The 22,169-nt window shown below is 33.0% G+C and overlaps 1 protein-coding gene across 2 annotated transcripts in view; it reads right to left on the bottom strand.

Annotated features, from left to right (window-relative positions):
* The window catches only part of GPATCH1 (G-patch domain containing 1), a 59,554-nt gene that overhangs the window by 11,373 nt on the left and 26,012 nt on the right, over window positions 1-22,169 (bottom strand). For both annotated transcript variants that reach the window (XM_074211485.1, XM_074211486.1), the window contains exons 9-17: window positions 21,429-21,508; window positions 14,492-14,696; window positions 13,295-13,591; window positions 11,474-11,652; window positions 9,897-10,024; window positions 8,122-8,258; window positions 7,689-7,858; window positions 4,367-4,580; window positions 2,429-2,536 (exon numbers count right to left, since the gene is read on the bottom strand). In XM_074211485.1, coding sequence (XP_074067586.1) covers window positions 2,429-2,536; window positions 4,367-4,580; window positions 7,689-7,858; window positions 8,122-8,258; window positions 9,897-10,024; window positions 11,474-11,652; window positions 13,295-13,591; window positions 14,492-14,696; window positions 21,429-21,508 — 1,518 coding nt within the window. The remainder of the gene's footprint in view (window positions 1-2,428; window positions 2,537-4,366; window positions 4,581-7,688; window positions 7,859-8,121; window positions 8,259-9,896; window positions 10,025-11,473; window positions 11,653-13,294; window positions 13,592-14,491; window positions 14,697-21,428; window positions 21,509-22,169) is intronic.

Genomic DNA, 22,169 nt, shown 5'->3' with positions numbered 1-22,169 from the left:
TATGTTATGGAACACTATTGTTCTATTAGAAACCAGGAGGGATGGGATTTCAGAGAAGCTTGGAAAAACTTGCATGAACTGATACTGAGCAAGTTGAGCAGAGCAAGAATACTGTATACCCTAACAACAACATGGGGGTGATGATCAACCTTAATGGACCAACTCATTCCATCAGGGCAATAATCAGGGACAATTTTAGGGTATCTGCGAGGGAGAATATCATCTGTATCCAGAGAAAGAACTATGGAGTTTAAACAAAGACCAAAGATTATTACCTTCAATTTTTTTTAAAAAAAAAAGTTGTCTTATGTATGACATAATTTTTCTATCTCTAATATTTTATTTCTTCCTCAAGGATACTTTTTTTTTCTCAACACATTCAATTTTGATCAATGCATAGCATGGAAACAATGTAAAAATTATCAGACTGCTTTCTGGGGGGGAGGGAAGAAAAGGTGGAATAAAACTTGTAAAATTCAAAACTTTACAAAAAATGATAGGTAGAAACTACCATTGTATATAATTTGAAAACAAAATATTTATATAATTAAAAAATAAAATAAAAAGTTCTCTGTATCTAATCTGATCTTTATAACAACTACTTGAGACTGATTTTATTATTAGTCTTATTTTATTAATAGGGAAGCTGAAACATGGGGGTGATGATCAACCTTGATGGATTCACTCATTCCATCAGTGCAACAATCAGGGACAATTTGGGACTGTCTGCAATGGAGAATACATCTTTATCTAGAGAAAGAACTGTGGAGTTTGAACAAAGACCAAGAACTATTACCTTTAATTTAGAAAAAAACTGATATCTTATTGTCTGATCTTGCTTTCTCTTTTACTTTATGTTTCTTCCTTAAGGATGTGATTTCTCTCCCATCACATTCAATTTGGATCAATGTATACCATGGAAACAATGTAAAACAATGTAAAATTGCCTTCTGGGGGGGTGGGGGGAGTGAAGTAAGATTAGGGGAAAAATTGTAAAACTCAAAATAAATGAAGTATTTTTAAAAAACCATAAATAAATAAATAAGTGAATAGATAGATGATAGATAGAGAGAGAGAGAGATAGATAGATAAGGAAGCTGAGACCGAAAGAGGTTAAGTGACTTGCCCAATATCACACAGTTAATATCTGAAGCGGGATTCAAATTTAAGTCTTCCTAACTACAAGTCCCAGCTGCCCCACAGGATCTGGAAAGGATCTCAAAGTTTATTGCTTCTAACTCTCCCATTTTATAAATCAAGCCTAGGAGCATTCAAAATCTAGTCTCAAAGGTAAAAGCTTAACTTAGATCTTGATTCTAGAGCCCAGGGCTCTTTTTTTTCATGTATCATCTTTATGAAAAATTAATTTTAAAAACTTTAATATAGGGGATGTCCATGAGCTGGGGAATGGCTAAACAAATTGTGGCATGCTATTTTGCTATAAAAAATGATAACTTAGAATGCTCTCAGAAAGACTAACACGAGTTAATGCAAAGTGATAGTACTCAGTAATAGCAATATTGTAGGATGATCAGCTGTGAATGACCTAGTTTTTCCTCAGCAATACAATAAGCCAAGACTACCCTAAAGCACTTAGGATATTCATTCCCAGAGGAAGAGCTAACAGTTTTCAGAATACAGACTGAAGTACACTTTTTTTAACTTTATTTTTCTTGAGGTTTCTATTTTTTGGGGGAAAAGGAGTTGATGTTTTCTTTCACACATTACTATTATAGAAATGTGTGGCATGACTACACATTTATAACCTATATCAAATTGCTTGTTTTCTCAATGCAGGTAGGGGAAGAAGGGAGAGAATTTGGAATTCAAAGTTTTAAAAATGAACTTTAAAAATTGTTTTTGCATTCAATTGGGTAAAAACAAAAAATAAATAAATAAGCGGATGAATAAATAAATAAATGAGTATGGGGGGGTGCGCTTTAAAACAGATATCTCAGCACCACAGTAAGATAATCAGACCCCCTACATTTTGGCTTTATTACTGATTTCTTCTCTATTTTCTGTTCCAGCCACACAGGACAACAGGCCATGTCTATTGTCCTGCTCCCTCCACACTTGTGTATGTAGGAACATTTCCCTGACTAGAGATATCCTCTCTTCCTCTACTTTGGCTGATCTGACCACCATAGCCCAGCTTAGTGACCACTTTTCCATGAAGAAGACTTCAACAATCTCAGCTGAGATTGATCTCTTTCTTTTCCTTTATTCATTGATCACATCTACTTTACTGATATTTTTTTTTGGATATATATCTTTCTTTCTGCCTGCTTCACTCCATTAGATTAATTGTAAGTTCCCTAGAGGCAGGAATAATAGAAATTTAGAAGCAAAAGAATGGATATGATTTCTGAAGCAAAAATATATATATATATATGTATGTATGTATTTACCTAGATTCTTAACTTACTAGGACAGAACACAGGAGGGAGCCGTGGGCCAAATTCTTCTCTTTCATCCAGCTGCATCTTCTGTAAAGTAACAGGAGGCACTGGCTCATTGATCACCACTGTACTGACTAAATAAAATGAGCATATTATAATTTTTAAAAAAGAAACACCTTAGGAAAAAATTTTAGTTAAATTACATCTTTACTCTGGGACAGAAAACAATCCTACATATTTTAAAAGTTTCTTTTCAATTAAGGTGTTAATAATCCTATTTCTTTCCTATATTTTCAGAGAAAAAGGACTGATAATTGCAACATTTTGTATTTATATAAAACTTTTCAGTATGAAGGCTACTAAAAGATTAAATTTACATACTTAGATTAATAACTATGATAAATATTGCCAGTAAAAAGTTTTAGCACACATAACTGTATAAAAAGTATAATAAAACACATATAGTTTTAGGATACATTTTTTCCTGTGGAAAAAAAAACTAAAAAAATAAGTCAAATTACACCTTTGTATAGATTTTCAAAGGTCCAAATCTGGATTTGCAAATTTGAGGAGCTAAGAAGCCAGGTGAATTTTTTCATGGTTATGATTTACTTATAATGCCTACACTGCTGCAGCTCTGCATCAATGTCTGAATACACAAATAAAATATGATATATTAAGTGGTTTTCAAATTTAAGAGTATTCTTTGTCAACTAAGATGACTGTAAGAAAATCCTGCTTCTCTGCTATAAAGTTGACAACAATTTAGTTCATACTTCTGAAATAAAGAATTCTCTAGTTGCACTTATGTTCACATTGCTTGATGACTCATCATATAACCAATTATTTGCAGAAACTACAAGTAGTGACAACAAAAATTTGCTCCACAAAGAAACAATGAGGAATAAAATAATCTCAAAAATATATCCATAACAGAAGCCTAACTAATGAGCTAATAGAGACATTATTTAGAAATTAATATTTATAAATATAAGTTAATCTGGTTTTGTTTTAACTACTATTTGCTAACTGTGGCAGTAAAGAACTAAAAATATAGTATGTCCTCATACTATATGACTAAACAATTGATAGAAGAATGCAAATACTATAACACTTTAAAAAATATTAACTGTGAAATATACAGTGACTCATTAAACAACAAAGCATACAATGTATGAACAATGTATGAACAATGAAGTGTACAATGTAAATTTAAACTTAACAGCAAATAATTATAATGACTAATTTTAGTTCCGAATAAAAGAGATGAGAAAGTAGCTCCCCTCTCTTCCTTGCAGAGGGTGGATGTGGAATGCTGTAAGACTCAACTATTGCTTGTATTTGCCAAATTTTTTTTTTCTGTTTCTTTTTATGATAAAGTCTCTCTGGATAGGGACGTATTGAGAAATGAAACGATATAAAATAAAAGATGCTAATAAAATATTTTAAAGAAAAATTGTAATCAAGTTTAACTACATAATAAATTATTTAAAATTCAGAAACATATGTGTAAAGTGAATTGCATGTATATTCTCCTAGATATTTCATTGTCAAAGGTTCCAAAGCCCAAAAGATCTGGCTTCATTAATCATCAAAATTTCAAAAAACAATTCTTTTTTAGCTATCAAAATTTCCATTAATTTGGGTCTTTCTCAACATGAACATGTATGAAACAAAAGATAGTAACAAACAATAATCATGGTTATTCTAAAAAATTTACCAGATACGTGCATTAGAAATAAATAAGAAATTGACCTTGTGCAGTAATGAAAACAAAGTCCATGAAATCCAGTCAAAGCATAATATTGCTGTTTGAATTAAATGTTAATTAATTAAACAAAAAATTATCTTTGACTGTAACATATCCTAATTTGTAACTCTGCAGGTAAAACAAAAGGTAGTTTTTCTAGAAATATTGTCATTTTTCTGCATGAATTAAGTTTTCAATATGGACCAAAAAATACCTTGTATATCAGGTGATATTTCTACCAAATCACCCAGTTTTGGACTTTTAAGATCTGATCCTCCATGATTTGCTTGACTATCTTCATCTTCACTTTCATCATCTTCAGAGGAAGAGGATTTTTCATCAGAAGAACTGGCAAAGATAGCTTTAAATAAATCCATGGATGGTCTGCTACCTTCTTCGGTCTTCTGATCTGCACTTTCATGTTTCACCTGAATATTACACAGTAAAAAGAACAGAGCAGAAAGAAATAGAAAAAAGGAGTTATCAAAATATTAAAGATTAGGAAAAAAGCTCTAAAAGCACAGACTATTCAATATGCATTTATTTGCATATGCTTTAAGATGATTTCCCCAAAAACTAAGCTAAGAGTATCAGTGGATCTTTTGGAATAGGGTCCAATAAATTAGTATTGTCAAGAGGTGATGAAGTCCTGAGTAACTGCAGCGTGAGTAAAAAGAAAGGGTTATAAGAGATACTGAAGAGATATAATCAATAAAATGGGGAGGGGGGGAGATGGGTGAGCCAGAGTAAAAAGTCAAGAATAACTCAATGGTCACATCATAAACTACAAAAGGAAGAAATCACCTATTAGATCTTAGAATAGAAGAAGAATTCATGACCAAGGGAGAGAAAGAAAGGAAATTTTTAATACATAAAACTAAAAAATTTTTGTACAAATATAACCAATATAGCTAAGATTAGAAATGAAACAGGTTACTGGGGGAAATCTCTATAGGAGATTTCTTGGATAAGTGTTATTTCCAAGATAAAGAAATGATTTAAATGTATAAGAATAAAAGTTATTCCTTAACAGATGAATCACCAAAATGATATGAACAAGCAATTTTGTCAATCCAATTTTATTATGTTTTGAATTCCCTCCCTTCCTAGAATGACCCAACCCCCTTACTCATTGAGAAAGGAAAAAAACAAAAACCTCTCGTGTGTATAGTTAAGCAAAACTAATTCCAACATTCATCATATTTAAAAAAAAAAACTAATCTGCTCTTTGATTTAATTATCTCTTCATAGGGAAATGCATAGGATATTTCATCATGAGTATTCTGGTATAGTAGTTGGTTCCACTTGTGTTGATCAGAGGTTAAGTCTCTCAAAGTTGTTTGTCTTTACAATGTTATTATTGTTATAATGCATTATTATCCTGGTTCAGCTTACTTCACTTTGAAACAGTTCCTACAAATCTTCCCAGGATGTTCTAAAGTATAGCAGCAATTCATTACATACATATACCATAACTTGCTTAGCCATTCCCCAACTTATGGGTACCCCCTCATTTTTCAATTTTTTGCCACCAGGAAATGAGTTGCTATATATATATATATTTTTGTCCATATGGATTTTTTCCCCTTTTCTTTGAATTTTTTTGAGGTATAGATCCCTTAGTCACTGTATTGCTGGATCAAAGGATATGTATACATAATTTAATAACTTTTGGACTATATGAACAGGCAGTTTTCAAAGAAAGAAATCTTTCACTAGTCATATAAAAAATACTACAAAATAAATTTTGCATGCCTGCATACATATATATAATCTATATCAAATTGCTTGTCTTCTCAAGGAGGGAAAAAATTTACAATTCAAAATTTAAACAAATTTAAAATTTTGTTTTTAACTGTAATTGGGAAATAAATGTTCTGTTTTAATTTGCAAGGCAATGGGGTTGAGTGACTTGCCCAAGGTCACACAGCTAGGTAATTAAGTGCTGCAGCCACATTTGAACTCAGATCCTCCAGTGTTCTATCCACTGTGCCACCTAGCTGCCATGTAATTGGGAAATAAATTAAAATAGAAAGATTTTCCCCAAACTGCTCCAAATCACTGATAACTAAGGAAATTCAAATTAAACTAATGCTGAGGTTCTACCTCACACTTACCACACTGACAAAGTTGACAAAAACAAAAATGACAAATGGAGGAGCTACAGGAAAACAGACACATTAATTAAAACACACTATTGATGAAGCTGTGAATTGGTCCAACCATTCTGGAAAGTAATTTATAACTATGTCAAAAAAGTTACTAAAAGGGGCAGCTAGGCGGCGCAGGTACTCCTGACTCCAGGGCTGGTGCTCTATCCACTGCACAACCTAGCCGCCCAATCTAGTATTACTCTTACAAGGTCAATACCCTAAGAAGACCAAATAAAGAGAAAAAGAGCCAAGATGTACAAAAATATTCATAGTGGGTTTTTTTTTTACTGGCTAAGACCTAAAAACTAACGAAGTATCCTTCACAAATTATGTTATATAAACTGACCAATATTTTATGTCTTAAGAAACAACATAACGGGACGGCTAGATGGCACAGTGGATAGAGCACTGGCCCTGAAGCCAGGAGTACCTGAGTTCAAATCAGACACTTAATAACTACCTAGCTGCGTGGCCTTGAACAAGTCACTTAACCCCATTGCTTTATAAAAACTAAAAAAAAAGGGGCAGCTAGGTGGCGCAGTAGATAAAGCACCAGCCCTGGAGTCAGGAGTACCTGGGTTCAAATCCGGTCTCAGACACTTAATAATTACCTAGCTGTGTGGCCTTGGGCAAGCCACTTAACCCCGTTTGCCTTGCAAACCCCCCCCCCAAAAAAATAATAATAATAAAACAGGATTTCAGAGAAAACTAGAAAACTAATGTATGTATTGACATAAAGAGAACAAAATTAGAAGAATTTATACAATATATACAATTTATACAATAACAATAAGAATGTAATAAACACCTCTGAAAGTCTTAAAAACTGATCAGTCATGACTAGTCATGATTCTACAGCACAAGGATGAAGAGGGACTATCCACACATCCTGACAGAAGATGATGGATTCAAAATACAAAATGACAAATTCATTTTTAGCTAATAAGGAAATTTATTTGGCTTGACTATGTGTATTTGAAGGATTTTCCCCCTTTCTTTCTCAGTGGGAGAATAAAGGAGGCAGTGCTGTACAAAATAGATGCATGTTAACTGAAAAAATATTAACTAAAACATGACTATGTTTTAGGTTATAAATATGAAAGACAAGAAGTGTGCCTTCTATAGAAAGAGGGAAGTAAAGAGAAAGAGTGAATTGAATTGAGAATTTAATAAGTCAATAATTTTGTGTCTATCTTTAATAAAGGTAGAGTTATACCATAGTACTAGTCTGCTATATAAGGTAAAATTTAAATCACTTTTCTAACACTTAAAATTATTACTGAGATTCTAGAACTCTGAACTAATACAGAAATCATTATTATGAAAAAAATGAGCTCAGCATATATATGAGAGCATAACAAAAACAAGCAATCTTATATATACCTTAGTTGAAGATGATTCCATTGTATTTCCTTCAGCTATATTTACCAATGGCGTCAGCTGTTGTTTCTGAATTTCAACTTTTGATCTAGTCATACTTAGAAACTCACTAATAGAATCTTCTTTATTCTCTTCTTGGTCAGGTATATCCCACCTGGATGGCTTCCGTGGTTCTAAAAATTGATTGATACCAACAAAATTACAGTCATACAAATGAAATTCCCCATCACACAGATCTCTTTTTACACTTTATTCATTATTATACCTTAAATAGATTTGGAACTTCAGAACAGAAGCTTATTTATAAATTTCTGGGTGATTCTAAAGATGTTTTCAAGCAATTTGCTTTCTTAATGAATATCATTTGCTTCACTTTCCATATTTGGCCATATATTAAGATACTATTTATTATAATAATCAAATATATGCTACTCACTGTTGCGACTGTGATTCTGTTGTGTCCTTTCATTTGAAACTTGAGTTGGGGTCGATGGTGTGGATTCAGTTATTGTTAAAAAGTTAAATACTGAATACTTATCACGTTTAACTTTTGGTAATCCAACTATAGTCGAACTAGAAGGAAAAAAAGTTGAATTTTATTTAATACTAGTTTTCAAGTAAATTCTCCTTAAATAATGTCAATTCTTTTTATTTTGTCCCAATAATAATAATAATTATTTGTTCTTCATTTTCAAAGAAGACCCTAATATCAGGGAGGATGAAGAAAAGCACATAAACTGGATTTGAGTGAGCGGGGTGCTATGCTGTCACCAGCCTCACTTTCTCCTCCCAAGTCATCTGGGTCCAGTGGGCAGATATGAATCAGGATGACTGGAGATGGCCCTGAATACTCGGTAATCAGGGTTAACAAGGGTTAACCAAGGGCACACAGCTAATAAGTGCCAAGTGTCTGAGGTTGGATTCAAACTCCCATTCAAACACCTGAATCCAATACCAGTGCAATATCCACTGTACCACCTCATGTATGTATGCATGTATAAGTATGTTATATGTATGGATGGGTGGATGAAAGCCTTTTAGATTCATAAAGAAATAAGAGGAGGGATAGAAAGGGTAGAGGGTAAGGGAACAGGATAAGAGAGTACAGAGAAGAGTATGTATATCAATGGAGAAGGGGTATAGACAGGTATGTAAGAGGGATACTTGGAAGACTAGTAAGGAATAGGAGAATGAGGTTATAAAATGAGAGACACACAAATCAAATAAATGGATATTTATGAATAAATGTTTTTCTATCTATGTGTATACATGCAGGGTATGTGTGTATATGTACAAATTTAAATTAAAATGTCTACATATATGAATTTATATGGGGAATGTGCATGTGAGTATGTATATAAATGTTTATATATATATGTGCATGTATGTATGTATGTGTGTGTACATATATATGTAAGTATATAATCCATGCTTAATCGTGGTCATCCTGGGAGTAGAAGTGGGGGGAAAAAAACACTGAAGAAAAAAAAGAGAAAAAACCTAATGTATTTAGCCCTACCAAGTTTTACATTAGTAAAAGTAGTTCAGAACTTTGAAAAGACACTTTTAATTTAATTTTTTAAAATATTCATTTGTAGGGCACTTGAGGAGTATTTTTTCAGGACAGCTTAAAAATTGCAAGTTGATTTTATTCTATGCTTAAAAGAAAAACACAAACTGTACATAATAGAAATCTGAAGTCTCATGTACAATACTCTTTTTCTATTCTACTATATGTATGCAAATACCATGTTTATTAATTTCAGAATAAAAATGTCCATATTTAAGTATTAAAGATATTACCAATGAAACAAACTATAAATGTATGATAAATTTTGATAAGAGATCTGTGTGATGGAGAATTTCATTTGTATGACTGTAATTTTGTTGGTATCAATCAGTTTTTAGAATCATGGAAGTCATCCAGGTGGGATGGCCTTTTCTTACAATGTTTATAACTAAATGCAAAGAATTGCATTATTCTAGGAGAATAAAAGTATGAAAATAAGATTCAATTTAAATAGCATAAAGAGCACAAAAGATAATGTTAAAAGAATTTAATCTCTAAGTCTACTGGTAACAAATATTACACTAAAATATTTATAAACATTTAAATATAAAGACATAAATTATCTATACTTTGGTTAATATGAAAAACCTGTATTGATGGAAAAATCTGCCTTTAACTTCACTATCATAGTAACAACTTACTCTGGGTAAGGATCAGGAATGTTAAATCTTTTACAAAGCAGTTTTTCAGGGTGCCACTCAAATTTATCTCTTGTGAGTTTTCCAAACATCTTCATCTTCACAGCAGATAGTTTGTCATCAACATCATTCTGTAAAAATCCAAGTGTTTTATTTTTTCTCTGCCTTTGTGCTAGCTCTCCCACTAGAACACCCTCCCTCCCCCATTATCACTGCCTCTTCAAATCCTTGGTTTGCTTAAAAACTCAGCGAATATCTTCTTCATGAAGTCTTTTCTAATCTTCCTAGCTGCTAGTGAATTCTTCTCCCACTAATACTTTGTATTAATCCTGTAGGTATTCAGGATGTACTTCTATATACATGTGATTTCCTCAATAGAGGGCAGGAGCTGTTTTATTTTAGTCTTTCTATTCCTATCACTTACCATAATACTTAAAATAAGGACGCACCTAACACTTGTTAACAGATTGAAAGATTGTGTAAAATCCTGATCAAATGAAGACGAAAAATAGGAGGGACTCTTTCAAGAAATCTATTTAAATAAAATAGATCTCTTACATTTCTATAAAGCATTTGACAATATGCCATTCTACCAGTTTAGCTTTATGACATCTAAACAAAGTTTCAGTACCCTCAGTATGGGAATCCATTGACCAATGGAGATCAGTATTACTCATTTGTAACAGAGTCTTCTAGAGCAGCCTAGATTTCATCTCCTCCTTAGATTGATAATGATGGGGAAAAAAAAGGAAAATGCCAAATGCTGAAGGAATTGCAAGAAAATTGGCATACAAATACACTGTTAGTATTGGTTCAGTCGTTCTAAAAGACAATTTGGAATTATGTCCCAAAAGATGCAAATCTTTTGACTCAAGTCTACTATAAGACTTTTTGTCCTAGAACAAATTATCATAGTTCTTTTCATAGGAATCAAAAACCAGAAACCAAGAGATTGCCCTCCCTTTAGAGAATGGTCAAACAGATTTTGGTATGTGAATGATTATTATTATACCATAAAAAAAATGACAAAATGGAGAGTTTCAAAGGAAAATGGGGAGACTTCTTTGAAATGATACAAAGTGAAGGAGGCAGATGAGAATAATTCATAAAGAAAAACAACTCTGAAAGACTTTGGAACTTTGATGACAGAACTATAATTAACTATCAGTCCAAATGACAAAAGATGAAGCAAGCCACTCACCTTCTGCCAGATGGACTTAAAATATAAAAAAAGACAAACATTTGAGGCTATGACCATTGAAGGAATTTGTTTTGCTGATCTATGTTTATGATGGCTTTCCTTTTTGTTGTCTGCTTTTGGTCAATCATTATGGGGGACAGATGGCGAGGATAGTGATAAATGCATGTAATAAAAATACACAAATTTCTTTTTAAAACAACAGCTAAAAAGGTTAAGTAATTTGTCTTAGGTCATACAGCTAAGAGGCAGGATTAGAATCCAGGTCTTCCTAACTCCAAGGCTAGACCTTTATCCATTATATCACACTACCACATTATTTGTATTATATGATTTTAAATATTTTCCTTAATTTTTTAAATTAAAAATTGACAATGCAAACCTCTTGGTCTCGAGGAACTTCAACTTGGTCTGTGTCATCTTCCTGTTTGGCATGAGTAAATCTGGAGGATAGTGATGAATTGGAGGGCCTGTACAGCACAGCTGCTCGCACAAATTCATCACGTTCTCGTCCTCGTTCCCACTCAGTCATCTTAGGATCTAAACAACTTTCCAAAGCATCTATTGAAAGGGCAGAGTAAATAATTTCATTATAAAATTAAAGGGCTTTCACAACATGCATCAAAATATTTATAATAGTACTTCTTGAATTGGCAAAGAATTAGAAACAAAGTCAATGCCCACTGATCAGGGAATGATTAAATATATTGTGGTATAAGAATGCAACAGAATATTACTCTGCTAGGGACAGCTGGTAGCGATGTGCATAGAGCATCGGCCCTGGAATCAGGAGGACCTGGGTTCAGATCCAGCCTCAGATACTTAATAATTGCCTAGCTGTGTGACCTTGGCAAGTCACTCAACCCTATTGTCTTAAATAAATAAAAATAAATTTTAAAAAAATTACTCTGCTGGAAGACATGGCAAATACAACCAATAGGAAAATTCATATAAACTGGTACAAAGTGAAGTTAAGAAAAAGTAGGAAAGGGGCAGCTAGGTGGTGCAGTGGATAGAGCACCAGCCCTGGAGTCAGGAGTACCTGGGTTCAAATTTGGCCTCAGACACTTAATAATTACCTAGCTGTGTGGCCTTGGGCAAGCCACTTAACCCCATTTGCCTTGCAAAAATCTAAAAAAAAAAAAGCAGGAAAGTAATCTATATACTAATTTAAAAAATTTGTAAAGCCTTAATAAAAATACTTAGTTGAGATGAATATTTAGTTAAGATGATCAGCTAATATTTGAGCCAATTTATGTATCAATGAAAAATTAAAGTGCACATTTTTGATTTTTCTAACTAGAAACATAAAATCTTTACCACAGGCATGTTAAAAATAAAAAGCTCTAACTTCAGACAAGCCTAAGAAAGAAATTCAAAGAAAAAAAAGTTCTAACTTTAGATTAGCCTAGGAAAAGTAACATAATACTGCCTTCTCCCTTACCATGACAACCATATAATTCTGAAATCATTAAAAATGTCAAAAAGATTGATTGACACAGTTACATGGGCAGAATTTTTTTTTTAATTTAGAATCTTTAGAAACCCAAACATAACAATCTTGACTTTTCAGTCCCTGGTCACTTTGATATAGTAAAAACATTTAAAAAATTCATGGCTTTTAAATAAGCATGTTAATAGTTAATGTTTGTTGTGCAACAAAGTAGCAAAAAATCTGTAAAATGCAGTTTCATCTTTAATTTCTAATATATTTGAAGGTACTCAAAAGTAAAAACTACCCATATACAACCGACAGTCTACATATAATCAATCACTGGGATACATGTACTTAAAGAACATAAAAAATTATGTTTAAATCACTTTCATTAATTTTTAAGTTTCCCCTCTTTCTTGAATTTGGATAATTAATCAGTATCACTGCTCTAACTCTATTCCTCTACCAATGTTTCCCAATCCTATGTTTTTTTTCCAAGTCTGTTTCTTTTTAACTACATTCCAGGTCCCCCTACCTTGAGTCCAGCTTTTAGCTACCAACATCAGGCTTCCATAAGGAACTGAGGGATCCAAGATACCCAAGGGATACCCAAACTAAAACTGACTCAAAGGCAAAATGCACTCAGCACCACCAGAATAAAAAAACAACAACAAGACTTCTCTATTTAATCATATAAAAATTCACACCCCTCCCCAAGTGACCTAGAATGAATAAAAAAGGTATGGTAAAATAAGATACCCAGATTACCTTTCTGCCCCTGTTTAATATTGCCTAAGTACTTCTCATATCGTTTCTGTTTTTCTGGATCTTTTGCAAAAGGTCTGAAATCACCAGATCTTCCTGCAGTTACATCCCCACTTGATACTATCTGTTGTGTATATGGAGAATCATCTAGAGAATCTGGCTGAAATCTACTATTCCAAGCTTTTGGAACCAAAGTCTTTGCCTTTATTTCAGCTGCTTTAATTTCAGTTGCCCGTTTCATTTCATTTATTCTTTCTTTATCTTTCTGGGATAGAAACTCTAAAACAGATGTCGTTGAACCTAAATAAAAACAGTAAAAGGTTGAAAAGTAGCAAACATAACTATATTTGTATCTTTCTATCTTTATTTTGCATTTTAATAGCTTAAAATTAATCAATTTTATACCTTAAATTCAAATTGTTTAAAGATGTTAAAGCCTTTCAGGCTTTATTCTCATCCTGTTACTGTGATTAAGACACAGGATAGGTGATGGCATTCAAATTTTGGAGAGGGTAAACAACTGCAGCTAAATAATTCAGTGTTCATGAAACAAGTTAATAACAGAAAATGGAACCTTTGGATCATCTTACATGTAGTCAGTGATGTCTCATACTTGGCTAGCCAATACTTCAATATGCATCTATGTCATAGAATACACTCATTAGCCTAGATCAATAACAAGACTATATCACATGTACAAGGAAAATATTCCAAAGTAGATCTCTGAATAAAAATCGATAACTCCACCACTGAATCAGAAATACCATTAAACCAGCTTCTAGACTACCCTTCTAAGTGATAGAGAAGAATAATGATTTTTCAATCTTAGAAATGTTGTTCTCAATCTAAGCAAATGGAGCAAGAAAAAATGATATCACCTTTTTCAATTACAAGTAATGTTTAACTAATTAAGAACTATCTTGAAAAAACGTTGCTTATGATGAGTAGAACAAGTCTAAGCATAAAATGGATGGTGGCAAAGTCAACAAAATATCATTAAATAAAGGAATATAAATATATTATCTACTCTTTGTTATTTGATGAGCAGTTCTGATGTGTGGCATAACAGTGTCATTCAAAGAAAATACTTTTATTTCAGGATGTTAGAAATACAGAATTATGTTTAAATATTCAATGTGTCAAAAAGAACCAACTTAAATACACTACATGATGTTCACTAAACAGTTTTGCTTCGCATACCTTGAAGAGGAATTTCTCCAAGCATTTCTCCTCTCTTAGATGCATTTAATTGATACCTGCTTTGTTTCGACACATCACTTAATATTTTCCCAGTTGATTCTGAGAGTGCTTGACATAAATGTGAATTTTCTGAAGTTGCAGTTACTATAGGTCTGAAATAATGGACTGGTCGGTAATCCCTTGGCAATTCAGGTGGTGGGTAAATCTTTTAAAATAAACAAAAATAAAACAAAATAAAATAAACAAGAAATAAATGTGTTTAAAAAAACTCATCCAAGGTAGTTAACACAAATAAAAACGTTTTACATTTAACTTTTAAGGCTGCAATCAAGAATCACAAATCTATAGAGTAATACTAGTTAACAAGAATTACTATGCTTATAAAAAAGAAAGAATCACAGACAACTCAATTATTCCTAACTCTTGGGTTTTTATTACTCTCCAGTCTCCACTAAATATATTTCTGGAGTGCATGTTCCATATAAGATGTACTAGCTCCTATGGGTTGCATAGAATCTGGGACCCCTACAAAGATGTCTCACTGAAAGCTACACTTATTTGAGAGTTCTGTTAAATGATCCATAGAGGATCTATGAGAGCTGTGACAGTTCTTTGTCAGGAGTCAGGAAAACCTTAATTAGGCCTCAGACACTCAGTAGCTGTGTAACCCTCAGCAAACCACTTCACCACTATTTGCCTCAATTTCCTCAACAGTTAAATGGATATATTTAAAGCATCTGCCTCCTATGGACATTCTAAGGATCAAATAAGATAATATTTGTAAAAGCACTTAGCACAGTGCCTGTCTCAGAGTAGGTACTATATGAATGTTTTTTCCCTTCCCCTGGTAGAAAAATAAAGGGTAAGAAAAATGCATATTATCTAGGCTATAGACAATCTATGTCTGTAAGACTAACAATCCTTGAGGATTTGCTCTTGGGACTTCTTCTGGAGGGCAGCACAGCAAAGAGGCATTTTCCTTCCTTACTACCTGCCTCTGGTACCACACACACCAAGGGAAGAAATGCTTACCTTCCACCTGAAAGGGGGAATCCAGGGAAAATGTTTCTAATCTCCCTCTGTTTGTGCAGAGGGATGAATATTTTGAATTTTCTGAGTGGCATGATTTTGGCATCTAGCCTTCTCACAGAGAAGGGAAATGCCCTGGGTAGCACCAGGTTTGCAGTTGCTTTAAGGGTAAGCCCAAGTTCAATATATTCTGAGCTTGAGAGTTAGGAAGCAAGACTTTCTAGAGAGACTTCCTGAAACAACATAATCTTTGGAGAAAAAAGAAGACAATTCACATGGCTCCTGTCCAGTGTTCAACTTGGAGAGCAAAACCAATTAGTTACTTTAACAAGGAAAATTCAGTCAAAAGAAACTGCTCACCAAGTTTCAAAGTATGTTTACCTTTTGGGGAGAATAATCTTAACCACAAATTAAGAGTCATGACAAGACCATGTAGACTCTGTATGAAAGAGGGAGTCTCCAGAACGCCAAAGGATTGCCCAAACAGCAACTCCAAGTTCAGTTCCCTTTTGGAGATGAAGAAAATTAGGAGTGGATGAAGTTAATGGATTCTCCCAGTGTTTTATTCTTATTTGTTCAGAAGTTCTGGTGAGATCTTAGTGTCTATGAAGTGAAATAAAGACTATTCCAAAACCAATAAGCATATTATACAATGACTGTCTATACAGGATTTGGGCACTCTGTTTAAGACATGCTATAAAGACAAACTATGCCATCATCATCATCATCATCATCACTACCACTAACACCATCAGCAACAAAATAACAACTAGCATATAAAAACTTTCACATTTCAAAGAACCTTACAAATGTTACCTCATTTGATCCTCAAAACAGCCCTGTAGGATAGGTATTATTCTTATTGTTGTTATTATTATTATTATTATTATATCCCCATTTTATAGATCGGGAAACTAAGATCAAGAGAGGTGACTTGTCCAGGGTCATACAGCTAGGAGTATATTGGGCAGGATTTTAATTCAGTTCTTCATAACTTCAAATTCAGCATTGTATGCCACCTAGGTGAACTTAAACCAAATTTTATTTTAGAGTCTTTCCTAGAATAATCCAATCCAAGCTAAAGGAAGAGAAAGTAAACTTTACAATCAACTTCCCAGGTCCACCTGAACCTAAGGTCTTTGAGTCACAATTTTTACATGTATATGTGTGTGTGTGTGTGTGTGTGTGTGTGTGTGTGTGTGTGTGTGTGTTGTTTCTTCAAATAGATGGTGAGCTTCTTGAGGACAGGGACTGTCTTGTTGACTTTCCTTGATAAGTACATCCGAGTGACAATAAACTGGGTTCAGAATTATAGGGGAAAAGGTCAAGCTGAATTGCACTGAGGAAACTGTAGTGTACTCAATATTTCTAAGCTTCTCATTATTGTGAAAAGTCAAATATTTAAATATCAATATTTTCCCAGTGAGGATCTGTGGCTACAAATCTTGGCACACCAAGATTTAAGAAGGATCAGAATTGCAAATAATCCAAAAAACAATGGCAAGACAAAAAATGATTGTGAATAAATTGAGGTATATTACCAAGGATGACTAGTTTACAAGAAGTAACACAGAAAACACATTTAATCAGATGAAGAAGCCAGCCAATAACAAGAATGAGAGACAGTGGACAGTTCATAGACAGCTATCTTGTTATCTTCAATATATTTTCCCTTGCTCCACCACCCTATCCCACAACCAGGAGCATTTATATATAGGACTATATAAGAATATTTACAAAAAATACACAATATATGAAATGATGGTTGGATTGTAACCTGTACAAATGGAAGAAGCAATGAAATCAATGAGATCATTTTATATGCAGAATTTGATTCATTAGGTTCCCTGTGCAAAAAAACAGCAATTTATGGCTTATTTTAATTCAGATAAAATTAGTTTTCTAGTTTTCTATGTTTAACAAACACTGACATTTATTCATTTTCTTCTTAACTTAAAATGTAGTTTCTTTAAAAATTTCAGTTATATATTTGGGATACACACACACACACTCTCTCTCTCTCTCTCTCTCTCTCTCTCTCTCTCTCTCTCTCGTTCTGTTTTTTAGATGACTTGCCAAATTTGGGCCATAATGTATAACAAGGCTAAACTAACTATTCTTTTAAATTTTTATTATTGTTTTGAACTTCAATTTTAGATTTTAATGAACTGTTTTATTTTTTCATCATTTCCATATAAATGACTGAATTCTTTGCTTCAAAATAAAAAACTAAAATTCAGATATTTGTGAAATTCTGCTAGATCCTAATGCAATAACCAAGGCATAATACAATAAATTAATTACTAACCACTAACAATATTGTTTTTTGCCTAATCATATATATAATTGTAAAGAGTTCACTTTTACCCTAACTTATCTTCCCACAAGATTTTAAACTACTTACAAGTTGAACCATATAAAATCTCAACTTTAAAACTAGCAAAGTTTTAAAACTATATAACCTACATAGATAGTTTTGAACAAAGGATAGTATTATATCACCAAGTGATAATTTGCTTTCTCTGGCCCCCTCTAGAGAAAAGTTCTTAACAAATTTAAAGAAAGTGTGCTATTTGAACTGTAAACAGAAGATTAAGGAAATGACCTGAAGCTGACCTTGAGAGCTATTAAGGTCTTCATGTAGAAGTCCAGTGATCATTTATCAAGGATGTTGTAATGGGGATTTGATTTGTGTTTCAAATAAGGAGTTGAAAGAAGATCTCTGAGGGCTGTTCCAATTCTAGTTATCTTCATAATTTTTTCTAGTAACCAATGGATACTCATACTAATAAGATAATAAATCCAGAGCTGTTGAAGTCACTCACTTTAACCCATGTTTCACCTACTTTTGTCCAATTCTGTTCACCAGAAAAATTTAACTCAACTCAAAAATCACTCAAGACAACAGCATTTTCTCTATATTATAATCAAGTCTTTTCATTCTTTTTTTTTCATTACAAAGAAACTTTGGAGAAGTTGTGTTTTTCTTATGGATTGGAAATTTGATTTATTATCACCCACAGGAAAACCTAAACATTTACACAAACAGCATTTATTAAGAGTTTACTATGTGTGGAAAAGTATGCTGGAGATGGAAATATGAAATACTTCAATAGGCATACATTAGAGAAGGGGACAATACACATAAGGATTTGCTGGTCAGGGAAAGATGTTTTGCTTTGGGAAGACTGCAGCTGATCCTACAAATAATAGGAAATCATTAGGGGTTATTGAAGAGAAAGCTGAAGTGGTCAGACTTTCAACTTAGGAACACTTTGACAGCAACATATGGGATGAATTCCAGTGGAGAGAGAGATTTAAAGTTGGAAAACCAAATATCACAACAGCCCAGGTGATAGGTGATGAGACCTTGAAGCAGAGTGGTAGTTATTATATAAATGCAGAGAAAGTGACATATCTAAGAGATGTGGTGGAGGTAGCTATGGGCAACTAACAGTGTAGTCAACAAAGATGATTCCAAAGTTGCAAATCACTAGGATAGTGGTGCTCTCAATGGTAATATGGAAGTTTGGAAAAGATAATAAATTCTAAATGTGAGACATTGATCCCATCTAAAGTGTCTAATAGGAAGTTGATGATGCAGGACCAGAACCTAGTAATAGTTTAGGGAGAGATATATAGATCTAAGCATCAAAGGCATACAGACAACAATTAAACCAATGAAAGCTGATGAGATCACCAAGTAATAGACAGTATAGGGAGAAGAAAAGGGAGCAAGTCAGAGCCTCAGAGTTCACCCACAGTTAGTAGGAATGCCATGGATGATAAATGAGCAAAGGAGACTGAGAAGAACTGATCACAGAGGTAGGAAAATCATGCAGTGTGATAAACCACAGTGGTTTCAGAAAAATAATCATGGAAATTTACTTCCCTTCTAGTAGAACTACCAAGATTCCTTGATAGGAAAACTAGAGATTATATGAACCAAGTAAGTCAAGCCACTGCCACCATCTCAACCTCTACTTTCCCTTAGATTTTAGACACAAGAGCCCAGGGCTAGCAATGGCTTCTAGACAATCAGTCTTTCTTCCAGCCTGGGTTCTACAGATATCACCCAGAGTGGGCAACCTTTGTGGTTGAACAAGCTATCAGATGCCTCTGCAAGTACAACAAAACTAGAAGTCAAAAGGTTCAATATCAAAGAATATGATTTTATCAATGGAAATTACACTAAAGAAGACATACCAAAGCAGAACTTTTCCATATGTATAGTCTTTCCTTACTAGATAGAATGTGAACTTCTTGATTTTCTATTTTTATCTAAAGTATTTTGGACTACAGGAACAGAATGATACATACTGCATCAATAACAACTGTGATATTAAATGGATTTAACTACTTCTGTTCTTTTTGATAATATATGAGAGGGTCCTATGGAGAAAGTGATAAAATGACTTCTGTAAAAGACAGTAAGAATCACTAAAATATTTTAAAGTGTTAGTTTCATTCTAGGGGATGTCATTTGGGTACCTGTCCTGTCCAGCACCTTTAAAATCTCTTCTTGAAAATATCTATGGGGTGGCTAGGTGGTGGAGTGAATATAGCACCGGCCTTGTAGTCAGGAGTACCTGGGTTCAAATCCGACCTCAGACACTTAATGATTACCTAGCCATGTGGCCTTGGGCAAGCCACTTCACCCCATTGCCTTGAAAAATCTAAAAAAAAAAAAAAGCATCTATGATATACATCAATCTATAACCATTGCGTTCTTTCATTTTTGAATGCCAAATTTTACAATATATTTTTCATTAGCCTCTTCTAAGACCACCTCCACACTCCATTTTTCTATCTGGAAGTAAAAGCAATTAATGAAGGCTCTCTAATTCATTTGCCTACCCACTTGAGATGATAAAGGATAGGTTTTAAGTTTAAAAGCTATGAAGAGAATTTTTTCAAGGTTGGCCAGGAAGTGAATCAGAATTCCTTTTCTTCAGACTCCTTGCTTCATGACTGGAAGGATGCTGGGTTTGAGCATGGCTCTTTTAACTTATCTGAAACTTGATCCTTTCACTCCTTTGAAACTTACTTTATTTGTAAAATAGGGATTAAATACCTATGAAATCAGATTCCACTGGGTTTTGTGAGGGTCAAATGAAATATATCAATAATCATTATGATGATGATGATGATGATGTTGCCCCCAAAGCTAAATCAATATGAAGTTCAGTTCATTTCTAAAATATTTTTCTTAGAACAAGAGATATCATCGAAGTATAGTAGAAAGAGGATCTTGGGCTTGCATCCTGCCTCTGGCACCTACTTGCTGGGTGACCCTGGGGAAATCATTTAACCTCTCAATGTACTAGGCAACTCCCTAGGCCTAAAAATTAGTCACTTGGAATTACTCATATCAATGAAATCCCAGATCCTGTCTCCTTCCCTTCTCTTTCAATAGAAAAAGCAACCAAATTAAGTAATGTTTCAAAACATTTAGGGTTTCTGTTAAAGGTCAGTTAATTAGTTGCTTTAAATATGAAGAATGTCTATGGTTTACTGATTGTAAAATAGGCTATAATTTCACTAAATGATGATTCATTGATTTACTAAAAACTTAATTTTGAATTTACTATTTTCTGAAAGTGAGGAAATTTGAGAATTTTTCCAATTTGTTTTTCCAATAATCTTCCCCTACAGTCTAAACCAAAGCCTGAGGGGGTTGAGAGCTAAAACTTTTTTTTAACATTTTTAACATTTTCCAACAGCTTTAGGTATTTAGTAAAAAATGTTTACTGTATTTTAAAATGTAAAAATAATTCTTAACTCACAGCCTTACAAAAAAAGACACAGCAGGCCTTTGCTTGTGAACTGTAATTTGCCAACCTTGGTTTACATTAAAACAGAACAAATTTTAAAAGAAAAATTAATAAGGAAAAAATTTTCTGCTTACTTTCTTAGAAGATAAAGGTTTAGATGCCAGGGAAAATCCATCCAAAATTTTGCCAACATACTGGATATCTTTGTCTGATTCTGCAAAGTAAATGTTATTAATTTTAAAGAAAATTATTTTTCAATATTTAATAGTACAAAATAATAAATATTTAAATATTAAAAAATGAAAATTAATTTTAAAGAAAAACTATGCTTTTTACAACAGTGTACCTTTCATTTAAATTATACATCATTTAAAAACAAGACAAAGTATTTAATAATGAAAGTTACAAAAGAAGTAGAGCATAAATCCATCCTTCACACCTTTGTTGACTCAGTGCCTGGGTGGCACAGCCCTACACCACCCTAATTTAAGTACACTATTCAGGACATAGGTCTCTGTTTCTACATAGTTGAAAAGTCAACCAAAACAATGACGTATTAAAACTTATACTATGTGGTTCATAAAATATTAGTTTCCTAAGTAAATAAGCACATAAAATAAGATCTGAATAAAAGATCTCTACAATCAAGAGCACAATAGTTAGTTTTAAAAAGTAATTATCAGTTTGAAATAGTCAATACCAAAAATAGATTTAAAAAAACACCATAAGGACTACCTAGGAGTTTCCTAGCAACTATCCAAAGATAATGTAATAAAACCAAAATCTCCTGCAAACTAAACATAGAAAAGAATAAAAGGTACTTTTACCTCCTCAAATGAAATTCTAACAAGATAATGATAAAGAATTTAATTATA

This window comes from Macrotis lagotis, chromosome 1, assembly GCF_037893015.1.
Source record: "Macrotis lagotis isolate mMagLag1 chromosome 1, bilby.v1.9.chrom.fasta, whole genome shotgun sequence".
In the NCBI taxonomy this organism is placed as follows: domain Eukaryota; kingdom Metazoa; phylum Chordata; class Mammalia; order Peramelemorphia; family Peramelidae; genus Macrotis; species Macrotis lagotis.
Note: the sequence above shows the minus strand (reverse complement) of the source record. Positions and strands in the feature narration are given on the sequence as shown.